The 15,347-nt window shown below is 41.7% G+C and overlaps 1 protein-coding gene across 2 annotated transcripts in view; it reads right to left on the bottom strand.

The window, feature by feature from the left end:
- Nucleotides 1-15,347, bottom strand: part of LOC121579272 (double C2-like domain-containing protein beta) — a 161,787-nt gene that overhangs the window by 61,245 nt on the left and 85,195 nt on the right. For both annotated transcript variants that reach the window (XM_045224125.1, XM_041893733.2), the window contains one exon: nucleotides 5,175-5,249. In XM_045224125.1, coding sequence (XP_045080060.1) covers nucleotides 5,175-5,249 — 75 coding nt within the window. The remainder of the gene's footprint in view (nucleotides 1-5,174; nucleotides 5,250-15,347) is intronic.

The following is a 15,347-nucleotide window of genomic DNA, read 5'->3' as shown; positions in this document are numbered from 1 at the left end:
ACTTTCATGCAAGCTACTGTATATTCCAAGCTTCCATAACAGGGCATGAAAGTGTCCGTTAATTTACGATAATCAAACATGACACCATCTGATATGCAACACACAGGCCTATGACAACATTATGCATCACTGCATTTAGAGTATTAAAGGACATTACACTCCAAAATCTAAGTTCGTCAGATGTTTTCAAAAGTAGCCTAATGTCAAGATGAATCCACATCCCACACCATCAGTTGTGTAGATCCAGCTATACGCCTCAGCTATACGCCTCAAGTGAATGTTATTGCGGGTGTAGCGAAATACTTGTGCTTCTAGCTCCGACAGTGCAGTAATATCTAACAAGTAATATCTAACAATTTCACAACATATACCCAATACACACAAATCTAAGTAAGGAATGAATTACAGTTTTTCTCAGTCGCTTTGGTGCATTTCTTAGATCAAAAGTGCAATTCTTGATACTACTTGTACAAATTCCAAATCATCTAGTCACTTGTGCACATCATTAAAGCAATTTCTTATTCCTTTGAACAAATTGCAATTGCTTTTGTACATATTGCAATTGATAATGTACAAGTGTCAGCTTTTTTCCACATTTTCAATTGCTCATGTCATGTTGATCAAAATATAGTAGATGGTTCTCTGTTGAATAGTCTTACCCCTCAAAACATCTAGGCATTAGTTCCTTGCATAAGCCATTACATGCAAAATTGTTGAACTATTTGTCATAAACTGTCAAGCATACAGTGGGGAAAAAAAGTATTTAGTCAGCCACCAATTGTGCAAGTTCTCCCACTTAAAAAGATGAGAGAGGCCTGTAATTTTCATCATAGGTACACGTCAACTATGACAGACAAATTGAGAATTTATTTCCAGAAAATCACATTCTAGGATTTTTAATGAATTTATTTGCAAATTATGGTGGAAAATAAGTATTTGGTCACCTACAAACAAGCAAGATTTCTGGCTCTCACAGACCTGTAACTTCTTATTTAAGAGGCTCCTCTGTCCTCCACTCGTTACCTGTATTAATGGCACCTGTTTGAACTTGTTATCAGTATAAAAGACACCTGTCCACAACCTCAAACAGTCACACTCCAAACTCCACTATGGCCAAGACCAAAGAGCTGTCAAAGGACACCAGAAACAAAATTGTAGACCTGCACCAGGCTGGGAAGACTGAATCTGCAATAGGTAAGCAGCTTGGTTTGAAGAAATCAACTGTGGGAGCAATTATTAGGAAATGGAAGACATACAAGACCACTGATAATCTCCCTCGATCTGGGGCTCCACGCAAGATCTCACCCCGTGGGGTCAAAATGATCACAAGAACGGTGAGCAAAAATCCCAGAATCACATGGGGGGACCTAGTGAATGACCTGCAGAGAGCTGGGACCAAAGTAACAAAGCCTACCATCAGTAACACACTACGCCGCCAGGGACTCAAATCCTGCAGTGCCAGACGTGTCCCCCTGTTTAAGCCAGTACATGTCCAGGCCCGTCTGAAGTTTGCTAGAGTGCATTTGGATGATCCAGAAGAGGATTGGGAGAATGTCATATGGTCAGATGAAACCAAAATAGAACTTTTTAGTAAAAACTCAACTCGTCGTGTTTGGAGGACAAAGAATGCTGAGTTGCATCCAAAGAACACCATACCTACTGTGAAGCATGGGGGTGGAAACATCATGCTTTGGGGCTGATTTTCTGCAAAGGGACCAGGACGACTGATCCGTGTAAAGGAAAGAATGAATGGGGCCATGTATCGTGAGATTTTTAGTGAAAACCTCCTTCCATCAGCAAGGGCATTGAAGATGAAACGTGGCTGGGTCTTTCAGCATGACAATGATCCCAAACACACCGCCCGGGCAACGAAGGAGTGGCTTCGTAAGAAGCATTTCAAGGTCCTGGAGTGGCCTAGCCAGTCTCCAGATCTCAACCCCATAGAAAATCTTTGGAGGGAGTTGAAAGTCCGTGTTGCCCAGCGACAGCCCCAAAACATCACTGCTCTAGAGGAGATCTGCATGGAGGAATTGGCCAAAATACCAGCAACAGTGTGTGAAAACCTTGTGAAGACTTACAGAAAACGTTTGACGTGTGTCATTGCCAACAAAGGGTATATAACAAAGTATTGAGAAACTTTTGTTATTGACCAAATACATATTTTCCACCATAATTTGCAAATAAATTCATTAAAAATCCTACAATGTGATTTTCTGGATTTTCTTTCCTCATTTTGTCTGTCATAGTTGACGTGTACCTATGATGAAAATTACAGGCCTCTCTCATCTTTTTAAGTGGGACAATTTGCACAATTGGTGGCTGACTAAATACTTTTTTTCCCCACTGTAGTTTTACACATTTCTATTAGACCTTTTGTACAAAAACGTAAATTGCTGAATCGTGCAGGTGAAATTAACCCTCACTCATGAAGGAATGTAAAGTGTTAGTTCAACCAACAATCAACCAGTTGTCTAAATTGCTCAAAGGTGCATCTCATGAAGAATCAATTGGCAAGCATATGTAGACAGACCACAACACAGAGTTGCAATTTTCCAATAATGGATGGACCAGGAAACGAACAGGGTCAACAGCCAAGAGGAGGAAGAAGAGGAGCAAGGATGCGTGGTGGAAGGCAAAACAGAGGAAGAGGCAGAAGAGGACATAGGCGCATATCTGATGACATAAGGGCCACTATTGTAGACCATGTTGTCAATCATGGCCTTACAATGGCTGAGGCGGGTCGAAGGGTGCAGCCGAATATTGGGAGATCAACCGTGTCCTCAATAGTACAAACGTTTCGAAGAGAGAACAGGTATGTCCACCAATGTACAGTGCACTGTTACTGTATATAAGCAGTATACTGTATACTTCCTACAATGCTTCATATTACAGTAGTCCACTTGTATTTCACAGCATACAGAAATATACTCTATACAGATACATACTGCACCTTACATGCACCCACCTGTATGTTTTACAGTAAAATGTGTGTTCGCATAGTTTTTGTCTATGTGAAAGTGTGCGATGCATCACTGCATTTTTCCACACATAGGACTGCAAGATTACCTCAAACCGGTGGCAGAGGACGCCTTTTCACACCTCAACAGGAGGAGGCTATTTGCACCATGGTCCGAGCAAACAATGCCATGAGACTCAGGGAAATACAAAGGACCATTATAGAAGACAACGATGTCTTTGAAAACATCCATACGGTTAGCATCTCAACCATCGACAGGGTGCTGCATAGAAACCAGATGAGTATGAAACAGCTGTACCGTGTACCATTCCAAAGGAATGAGGACAGAGTTAAGGAGCTACGGTACCAGTATGTACAGGTAAAACATATATCTATGTAACTACTTTACAGCAACATTTTATAGTGTTACATAGTACAGTAAGCATAAACTGCACACATTTCCATTGCTGTGGAAGGAACATGCAATATATGTACATTTTATGTCACTCTTCCTTACCAAAACAAATTCAACTGTGTGTTCTGGGATATAGCGTATAATGGAGTTGGAATCAAGTGAACCCTCTCACAACTTTGTATACGTGGATGAGGCTGGCTTCAACCTGACCAAATGCAGAAGGCGGGGTCGGAATATCATCGGTCACAGAGCTACTGTGGATTTGCCAGGCCAACGGGGAGGAAATATCACCATGTGTGCTGCTATTTCGAGCATGGTGTCCTAACCCATATCCCCCTTTTAGGGCCATACAACACCCAGCATCTACTCAACTTTTTTAGAGACTCTCTACAGGGCTCTCATCCCTGATGATGAGAGGGGTCTGTTTAGAGAGGATTTGCCAAAGTATGTGGTCATTTGTGATAATGTGAGTTTCCATCGATCAAACATCATAAGGCAATGGTTTGTGACCCACCCGAGGATGCTCATAGAATTCCTCCCACCTTATTCACCATTCCTTAACCCAATTGAGGAGTTCTTTTCAGCATGGAGGTGGAAGGTGTACGATCGTCAGCCACACACACAGATGACCCTGCTGGCTGCAATGGATGCAGCATGTGAGGACACCACAGTAGACGCCTGCAGAGGATGGATAAGGCATTCCAAAAGATTCTTTCCACGTTGCATTGGAAGGGAAAATATCCGGTGTGATGTGGATGAGAATATGTGGGCTGACAGACAGGAACGTCTGGATGTGTAGAGACAGCACTAGAACAGTGCTGTGGGCAAAGTTGTGCCTTAGGGGTGGTTTCCTGTGTTTCTTTCTAATTTAGTTTTTTTCCTTTGTGCCCCTTGGGTTGTCCAGTCTCTTTCAATCAATAACCCACATACAGTAATATGTAAATAGTACTGTTGAAATTGATATATGCCATAGAAGTGCAGCCTTGTGCATTTTCAATACAGTAACTGTCATCCAAACTGTAGCCTAAGTTTACATCAGGTAATACTGTCAAAGTACACAGTTCCATTGACAACATGCCTAAACATTTTGACAACCTTGTTCGTGAACAATGACTCAATGACTTATCATTCTGATGACACTGACATGATCATTGGCATGAATATTTATTTTTGAGAGATGTACTAAGGATTTTTAGTGACTGACTAGCTTTAGAAACATATCTATTGTATATTGCAGTTTGTACAAATTGTTCTGAGAAATGCACTTATTATTTTGCACATGTTAGGGATGATGTGAAAAATGCACCAAAGCGACTGAGAAAAACTGTAAGAATATATACATATATGGACAAGCGATGTTGGAGCGGCATGGACTAAGATACAGTAGAATAGTATAGAATATAGTATATACATAAATTGGAGCTGCATGGACTAAGATACAGTAGAATAGTATAGATTACAGTATATACATATGAGATGAGTAATGCAGATATGTAAACATTATTAAAGTGACTAAGAGCATGGCGCTTGCAACGCCAGGGTTGTGGGTTCGTTTCCCACGGGGGGCCAGTATGAAAATGTATGCACTCACTAACTGTAAGTCGCTCTGGATAAGAGCGTCTGCTAAATGACTGCAAACGATTGTTAGCCTAAAATTACGGATTGCAGGGTTTTTATGAGGAAATAAATATATTACTATTATCATAGTGCCTATGAACTGTACAGACAACACACACAATTTGAGTTAGCAACTAAACTTCTATAGTGTACCTTTAATGTGTGTACAATAAGACAGGTACGTACCTTACTGGCCCCAGGCAGCAGGTGCAGTTTGACATACGGATCCGAGAGCCCATTGTGGTCCATGGGTTTTAGCCCCTGTGGGAGAGACAGACAGAGAAGAGAGTGTCGTAAGAGTTCACAAGGTAGTACCTGCCAGACATACAAGACCACCTGACATCCAATTTAAGTCAAACACTTTTGTTTCTGTCAAGTGCACAACCTCGTCAGAAGAACAAAAGCCATGTCAGCTAATTACAAACCCCAGAGGTGAGACCTGTTTCACGGCTAGCAAAATAACTTTAATTTCCACAAACAAAAAAGTTCCATCTCACCACCTCCAGTTGACTAATGAGTAAATATAATTCTAGAGAATGGTAGCTCTCTTACAAGAGAACTACAAAGGTTGATATGAAGTCCTGGGTCAGCATATTTGTGAGTAAATCAACTATACTGAACAAAAATATAAACGCAACATGCAACAATTTCAAAGATTTTATTGAGTTACAGTTCATCAAAGGAAATCAGTAAATTGATATGAATTCATTAGACCCTAATCTTTAGATATCACATGACTGGGAATACAGATATGCATCTGTTGGTCACAGAAAAGTAGGGGCGTGGATCAGAAAACCAGTCAGTATCTGGTGTGACCACCATTTGCCTCATGTAGTACGACATCTCCTTCGCATAGAGTTGATCAGCCTATGGAATGGTGTCCCACTCCTCTTCAATGGCTGTGCGAAGTTGCTGGACATTGGCGGGAACTGGAACACGCTGTCGTACATGTCGATCCAGAGCATCCCAAACATGCTCAATGGGTGACATGTCTGGTGAGTATGCAGGCCATGGAAGAACTGGGACATTTTCAGCTTCCAGGAATTGCGTACAGATCCTTACGACATGTGGCCGCACATTATCATGCTGAAACATGAGGCGATGGCGACGGATGAATGACATGACAATGGTCCTGAGGATCTCGTCATGCTATCTCTATGCATTCAAATTGCCATCGGTAAAATTAAATTGTGTTTGTTGTCCGTAGCTTATGCCTGCCCATACCATAACCACACCGCCACAATGAGGCACTCTTTTCACAACATTGACATCAGCAAACCGCTCGCCCACACGACGCCATACACGTGGTCTGTGCTTGTGAGGCCGGTTGGACGTATTGCCAAATTCTCTAAAACAACATTGGTGGAGAAATGAACATTACATTATCTGGCAACAGCTCTGGTGGACATTCCTGCAGTCAGCATGTCAATTGCACGCTCCCTCAAAACTTGAGACATCTGTGGCATTGTGATGTGTGACAAAACTGGACATTTTAGAGTGGCCTTTTATTGTCCCTAGCACAAGGTGCACCTGTGTAATGATAATGCTATTTAATCAGTTTCTTGATATGCCACACCTGTCAGGTGGATGGATTATCTTGGCAAAGGAGAAATCTTCTCACAAACAGGGATGTAAACAAATTAGTGCCCAGAAATTGAGAGAAATAAGCATTTTGTGCCTATGGAACATTTCTGGGATAATTTATTTCAGCTCATGAAACATGGGACCAACACTTTACATGTTGCATTTATATTTTTGTTCAGTGTAATTAACAAACACACAAAGTAGCCTACAGCAACTCTGCAACCTGACAATGAGAGGTGTGGACGTAACTAAGGAATTGATGTGGGGACTATTTCCATAGAATAGAAAACAGCACAAGGTTAATACCACTCAGACTGGGACCATACTCTCAATATGAATGCGCCTGTCAGAATGTGCTTATCCGTCATAACTGAGCTCATCTGACACCTCTTTTCTGATAAAGGGATACTTTGGGATTTTTGCAATGAGGCCGTTTATCCAGTATGAAGGAAGTTAGGGGTAGTTTTGCGAGCCAATGCTAACTAGCGTTAGCACAATGCCTGGAAGTCTATGGGTGTCTACTAGCATGCTAGCTAGGGATAGGGATATTGCTTGGTTGCAGCGTTCATAAAACCAGAGAAAAAACTAAAATAATCACATTTTCAAACACTTGGTTTCCTCAGCCCTATGGTATGCTATTGCAGACAGGCATGGCCATGGTGCTTCAGGTCCAATCAATGAAGCTCTGGCTAGAGAGAGAGAGGGAACCCTTTGTACAGGGGAACAGTCACATAAAACAGAGACTGGTAACAGTGTAAGTGTGGAAGATGAGCCTCTAGATACAGTACATGGTACAGCTGGCTCAATAAAAGCATTTGGGAGCTGCAATATCATATGTAGGTTATCTTTTCTTCTCTACAAACTGAAAAAGATTGGTTGGACATGCTCTAAAGAACAATGTATAGGTTTACTCAGAATAGGACATGACTTCTAGCTCCCATTCATATCACAAATGCAACATGGCTCACTGGAATGCAGTCAATAAGATGAGTATACTAACTTGCAATACTACCATCTTTCTCAGTCTTAAACACACGTGGGCTTTGTTTTCTTATCGAACAGGATCAGCCTGACATAAATATAAGGATCATTTCAAAAGGTAACCCAATTTCTGGTAGGATTGATCATTTTGATTGGAACAGAGGCAGTTGGGCGCAGACCACCTCCACTATAATGGGCGAGAATCAAATTGGTCATCAAAGCGCTAGTCCTTCAGGTTAAATCATATCTAATGGGACAGGGGGAGATTACTTCAGAACATATGTTTTGGTAATATCCCTGTGACTCTATCTCTTAGCAGTAGCCCCCAGACTCTATGGATATCAGTCTTGTTTCACCTTTCAGAGAAAACTTTGTATGAAAATGCAATGGAGGTGTTCGACATTAATCTCTCATATCAGCCAAGGTGTTCTGGCTTGACATGGACAAACACTCTTTGATCTGCCATGGAATGCTATAGGTGCTTTTGCTGACCAGTGAGCTTCTCAACATTAATAAAATGTCTCATGTTTAGGCATATTCTGAGAATCCTGATATCCTGACATTTAGAGTAAATCAAACAGACAGCCGGTAAATCCTGGGTAGATTCTCCTTCATGCAGATACTCATGGCTTATCACTGCTGAATACAGAGTGAATAGTTTTCAGGAAAAAGGGAAACCAACAATGCAATGTTTATATTTGTTTGCTTTACTAGTGTGGCTGACTTGACATGCCGCAAAGTTATTTTATGTGGCTGTCTGCAAATTAATATGGATGAACTGAAAAAGATGGCAAAGTAGTGAAATCTCTACAGCAAACAGAGAGATGGATAGCATCCATAAAATAGTGGATTAATTCATTCAAATAGACTCAAGTCTTGGCAGTGGTTGCTTTTCTAATACTAATATCGGCAACACAAAACAATTAATTATTTGGTGAGTCATAACAACTTTGCAATGCTTTAGCCAATCTTTATACAGTGTCTTGCAAAAGTATTCAGACCCCTTGGATTTCATCACATTTTATTGTTACAAAGTGTAACTAAAATGGATTTAATTGTCATTTTGTGTCAACAATCTATACAAAATACTCATGTCAAAGTGTAAGAATAATTTTTTGTATATATCTATTTTTTTTATAAATACAAAATTAATAACTAAAATATAGTTGTTGCATAAGTATTCAGCCACTTTGTTAAGACAAGCCTAAATTAGTTCAGGAGTCAAATTTGGCTTAACAAATCACATAATAAATTACATGAAAAAAAGGTTTGACATGATTTTTGAATGACTAACCCTTCCTCTGTCCCTCATACACACATCTGTCAAGTATTGAATTTCAAGCACAGACTCAACTACAAAGACCAGGGAGCTTTTCGAAAGCCTCATAAAGAAGGGCAGTGATTGGTAGATTGGTAACAATAACTAATCAGACATTGAATATCTCTTTAAGCATGGTCAAGTTAATAATTATGCTGTGGATTAAACCACCCAGACATATTAAAGATACAGTCGTCCTTCTGAACTGAGCTGCAGGACAGGAATGAAACTGTTCAGGGATGTTACCATCAGTGATTTTAAAACAGCTACTGAGTTCAATGTCTGTGATGGTAGAAAACTGAGGATGGATCAACATCATTGTAGTGACTGCACAATAATGACCTAAATGACAGAGTGGAAAGAATAATACAAATATTCTAATGTATTGACTCAGGGAGCTGAATACTTATGCAATGACTATGTTTTAGTTTGTACATTTTTCTATCAATCTTTTTTTTTTAATTGAATTTTCCTTCCACTTTGACATTAGAGTATTTTGTGTAGATTGTTGACAAAAAATGACAATTAAATCCATTGTATTCCCCCTTTGTAACACAAAATGTGAAGAAAACCAAAGGGTCTGAATACTTTTGCAAGGCACTGTATATCTCCCTATATCAACCAAACGCCATTGATGTGCAGTATCAGCTACAGCGGCAGGGACCGGAGTTGCCCATCCTTGTACTAGGGCATTGTCAGATGGACATGTACAGCGAGGGAAAAAAGTATTTGATCCCCTGCTGATTTTGTACGTTTGCCCACTGACAAAGAAATGATCAGTCTATAATTTTAATGGTAGGTTTATTTGAACAGTGAGAGAAAAGAATAACAACAAAAAAATCCAAAAAACCGCATGTCAAAAATGTTATAAATTGATTTGCATTTTAATAAGGGAAATAAGTATTTGACCCCCTCTCAATCAGAAAGATTTCTGGTTCCCAGGTGTCTTTTATACAGGTAACGAGCTGAGATTAGGAGCACACTCTTAAAGGGGAGTGCTCCTAATCTCAGCTTGTTACCTGTATAAAAGACACCTGTCAACAGAAGCAATCAATCAATCAGATTCCAAACTCTCCACCATGGCCAAGACCAAAGAGCTCTCCAAGGATGTCAGGGACAAGATTGTAGACCTACACAAGGCTGGAATGGGCTACAAGACCATCGCCAAGCAGCTTGGTGAGAAGGTGATAACAGTCGGTGCGATTATTCGCAAACGGAAGAAACACAAAATAACTGTCAATCTCCCTCGGCCTGGGGATCCATGCAAGATCTCACCTCATGGAGTTGCAATGATCATGAGAACGGTGAGGAATCAGCCCAGAACTACACGGGAGGATCTTGTCAATGATCTCAAGGCAGCTGGGACCATAGTCACCAAGAAAACAATTGGTAACACACTACGCCGTGAAGGACTGAAATCCTGCAGCACCCGCAAGGTCCCCCTGTTCAAGAAAGCACATATACAGGCCCGTCTGAAGTTTGCCAATGAACATCAATGATTCAGAGGAGAACTGGGTGAAAGTGTTGTAGTCAGATGAGACCAAAATCGAGGTCTTTGGCATCAACTCAACTCGCTGTGTTTGGAAGAGGAGGAATGCTGCCTATGACCCCAAGAACACCATCCCCACCGTCAAACATGGAGGTGGAATCATTATTCTTTGGGGGTGTTTTTCTGCTAAGGGGACAGGACAACTTCACGGCATCAAAGGGACGATGGACGGGGCCATGTACCGTCAAATCTTGGGTGAGAACCTCCTTCCCTCAGCCAGGGCATTGAAAATGGGTCGTGGATGGTTATTCCAGCATGACAATGACCCAAAACACATGGCCAAGGCAACAAAGGAGTGGCTCAAAAAGAAGCACATTAAGGTCCTGGAGTGGCCTAGCCAGTCTCCAGACCTTAATCCCATAGAAAATCGGTGGAGGGAGCTGAAGGTTCGAGTTACCAAACGTCAGCCTCGAAACCTTAATGACTTGGAGAAGATCTGCAAAGAGGAGTGGGACAAAATCCCTCCTGAGATGTGTGCAAACCTGGTGGCCAACTACAAGAAACGTCTGACCTCTGTGATTGCCAACAAGGGTTTTGCCACCAAATACTAAGTCATGTTTTGCAGAGGGGTCAAATACTTATTTCCCTCATTAAAATGCAAATCAATTTATAACATTTTTGACATGCGTTTTTCTGGATTTTGTTGTTGTTATTCTGTCTCTCACTGTTCAAATAAACCTACAATTAAAATTATAGACTGATCATTTCTTTGTCAGTGGGCAAACGTACAAAATCAGCAGGGGATCAAACACTTTTTCCCCTCACTGTATCAATATTTGAAGTTACAAGAAACAGATTGTTGTAACTCTTAGTTGTTTGTGACTTGTTTGCAATTGCCTACTGTCAGATGAATCACACTTGTACTTGTTCACTCTCTTCCCCTCTGTTAAGTTTAACTGTGTGTGTGTGTGTGTGTGTGTGTGTGTGTGTGTGTGTGTGTGTGTGTGTGTGTGTGTGTGTGTGTGTGTGTGTGTGTGTGTGTGTGTGTGTTTGTGCCCGTGCGTCTATCTGTCTGCGTCAGTGCTATCCTATCTCCCAAACGTATTTGCTCAGCCTTGTGTGGGATGAACGTTCCTCACACAGTGTGTGTGTGTGTGTGTGTGAGTGTGTGTGTGTGTGTGGCGTTTCTTTTCCAACACAGAGCAACACTTGTCAGAACCACAAATGGTAATTCATGGTTTTCTGCTGCCCACGAGGTTCGGGTAAACAGGTGCAAAGTTAATATTTATATTTTCGTGAGGCGGCTACTCATCTGCGACACCTTTTATACATATTTGTGTATGTCTAATCAAAAACGCACATCATGTCACATTCCAATTCCACATCAAAAACCAAACTATGAAAACTTTAAGAACAAAAAAGCTTGAAATATTATTGTAGGACTGAGAGGAGGAGGAAAGTATGAGTGTTTTTTCTCTGTTCCTACGTCACCTGCTCTTAGCAGTCGTTTGTTGGAGGTCCATTACTGCCTCTACTTTCTACGCTCTGAGCCTTTCCTCCTTTAATTTGCAGTGAACAGCGTCTCATCTCCTCTACAAAGCCCCAGGTTGAATCAGATGTTTGTGTGGGACACAGATGGATGTTCTCTTTGATAGTGCAGCGGGGCAAGCGTGTCTCCATTGTGCGAGCGGCTGCAGAGCCGCTCCACAGATGTGAATTGATAGAATCTGTCGTGGAACTGTGCCACACTACAAAAAGGCTCCCAACACGCACGCTTGTGGGCCCCACTACTCCAAGTTATTCTATGTTATGTTCTACTGTAGATACCACTACCAGTCTCTGGGCTGAATCCAATAGAATTCAGACACTTTGGAATAAGCTGTCTAAAAGTAGCATAAAATATCAGCTTTACCTTTGGCAGGCAGCTCAAGGCTGATGTATTGAGTACATTTAGTGTTTAGTGAGTGGATGCTTCCCTAGGTAAATCACTTTGTTCATGGTTTAAACAGCTAGCTGGCTGACATACAGTATGAGCCTAGGGGTGCTCCTTCCACTCTTCTGAAGAGCAATAGATCAATATATGAAAATAGAAGACTGGGGTAGCTTTGAGGCACTGTGATACTGTGTTCTTGCACTGTCACCAGGTTAATTCCACAAATTCTACTCTAATTAAATTCCCTCTCCCTGTAAATTCCATTTAACTCAATTCAAACTCCAGGTCAGTCTTTGAATTCAGAGATAATTCAATTCCTCTCAATTCCAATGTTAGGTACATTCTGAGAATTCAATTCCCCAAATTCCAATTTGAATTCAAATCCCTCAGGCTTTCAGGCTGATAATGTCACTGTTCAGACAGCCTAGCTATACTGGAAATATAGAAATACAAGTTGAAATTATTTAAAACAAATCCTGCACTACATTTTTTATACTAATTGCCTTAATTCCATTAATTTGGAAATGTACAAATAGAATTCCAATTCAATTTGATTCCAAATATTAAATATTTTTACAGTTGCAATTCAATTTCAATTCAAACAGTCCAAACAGTCTAATTCCAATTCAATAACTTGAAGATTGTTGAAATTGTAATTGAATTCAACATAAATTCTCCACTTCATGAGTGAATCCAATAATTGAATTGGAGTTTCAAATTAAATTGGAATTGACCCCAACCCTGACTGTTATGCTGTATGGGCGGAAACATTACATACATGGCGAGGTAACACTCGACCAAAGCTCCCTGTGCAGCTACAACCTCCTCTACCCAGTCTTCTTCCTTACTGAAGAAAGACTAGCCCGAACAAGCAGACTAACCGAAACAGAAGCAAGCGAGATCAGGCTAGTGAGCGAGATCAGAATAGTTCCACCAGGCTAGAGAAGGACCAGACAGTGGCCCTAATCTGAAATGCCTGGACATCTGGTTAAGTGTTCTACAGGATACTATGAAGAAATGTATGATGTCCACCATGTATGATGGCCCGAGCTGAGCCATGAATGTCTCATTTAGAAAATGGTTGAAATTAAGCCTGAGAGGCCATCATCGAATGACCAACTACAACCAAAGCTGAAATGCTTTCATCATCTACATTTTTTTTGTCAATCTAGTTATAGTAAAGATAGGGAATAGGCTATATCATACATATTTTCCCATTAAAACTTGAAACTAAAGAATGGGAGTTGATTGAAGGGACTGACATAGTATCTATCTATCTCTCTGTCTCCCTCTGTGGCGGTTAACGCCCCACTGACATTTACATTTTAGTCATTTAGCAGACGCTCTTATCCAGAGCGACTTACAGTTAGTGAGTGCATACATTATTTTTTTATTTTTCATACTGGCCCCCCGTGGGAAACGAACCCACCAGCTCTACCAACTGAGCTACATCCCTGCCGGCCATTCCCTCCCCTACCCTGGACGACGCTGGGCCAATTGTGCGCCGCCCCATGGGTCTCCCGGTCGCGGCCGGCTACAACAGAGCCTGGATTCAAACCAGGATCTCTAGTTGCACAGCTAGCACTGCGATGCAGTGCCTTAGACCACTGCGCCACTCGGGAGACCTTCAAAACTCTAAACTGGGCAGAGATGCATAATGGGGGTTTGGCGTCGGATGAACAGACTACTGCATGATCGCGGCCCTGATTGCCTAAGCCACCAGTGAATAGCCGATTGATCATAATTATGGGGAAATGGGGGGGGGGGGCGAAATGACGGTTATGAAAGGCAGATGGGCGCCATGCATCAGTGTATCCACACACCTCACACAGTCCTTCATTCCCCTTGATGCTGCCTTTGTGTGTCGTGCCTGTGTCTCCGGCCCCCTCTGGCCCCTTTCCCCACATGCCTGGAAACGTCGGAATTTTTTGAATCAAGTCCTCTTTATCTCGAATATTACCCTTCCTTGCTTCATCTCCTTCCGAAGAGGCGAGGAGGTGTATGTGGTGTGGTTGGGCGAGGCAGAATACAGTGGGGGAAGAAAGTATTCAGTCAGCCACCAATTGTGCAAGTTCTCCCACTTAAATAGATGAGAGAGGCCTGTAATTTTCATCATAGGTACACGTCAACTATGACAGACAAAATGAGAAAAAAAATTCCAGAAAATCACATTGTAGGATTTTTAATGAATTTATTTGCAAATTATGGTGGAAAATAAGTATTTGGTCAATAACAAAAGTTTCTCAATACTTTGTTATATACCCTTTGTTGGCAATGACACAGGTCAAACGCTTTTCTGTAAGTCTTCACAAGGTTTTCACACACTGTTGCTGGTATTTAGGCCCATTCCTCCATGCAGATCTCCCTCTAGAGCAGTGATGTTTTGGGGCTGTCGCTGGGCAACACGGACTTTCAACTCCCCTCCAAAGATTTTCTATGGGGTTGAGATCTGGAGACTGGCTAGGCCACTCCAGGACCTTGAAATGCTTCTTACGAAGCCACTTCTTCGTTGCCCGGGCGGTGTGTTTGGGATCATTGTCATGCTGAAAGACCCAGCCACGTTTCATCTTCAATGCCCTTGCTGATGGAAGGAGGTTTTCACTCAAAATCTCATGATACATGGCCCCATTCATTCTTTCCTTTACCCGGATCAGTCGTCCTGGTCCCTTTGCAGAAAAACAGCCCCAAAGCATGATGTTTCCACCCCCATGCTTCACAGTAGGTATGGTGTTCTTTGGATGCAACTCAGCATTCTTTGTCCTCCAAACACGACGAGTTGAGTTTTTACCAAAAAGTTCTATTTTGGTTTCATCTGACCATATGACATTCTCCCAATCCTCTTCTGGATCATCCAAATGCACTCTAGCAAACTTCAGACGGGCCTGGACATGTACTGGCTTAAGCAGGGGGACACGTCTGGCACTGCAGGATTTGAGTCCCTGGCGGCGTAGTGTGTTACTGATGGTAGGCTTTGTTACTTTGGTCCCAGTATTCACTAGGTCCCCCCGTGTGGTTCTGGGATTTTTGCTCACCGTTCTTGTGATCATTTTGACC

The sequence above is a fragment of the Coregonus clupeaformis genome, chromosome 13 (assembly GCF_020615455.1).
Source record: "Coregonus clupeaformis isolate EN_2021a chromosome 13, ASM2061545v1, whole genome shotgun sequence".
Classification (NCBI taxonomy): domain Eukaryota; kingdom Metazoa; phylum Chordata; class Actinopteri; order Salmoniformes; family Salmonidae; genus Coregonus; species Coregonus clupeaformis.
Note: the sequence above shows the minus strand (reverse complement) of the source record. Positions and strands in the feature narration are given on the sequence as shown.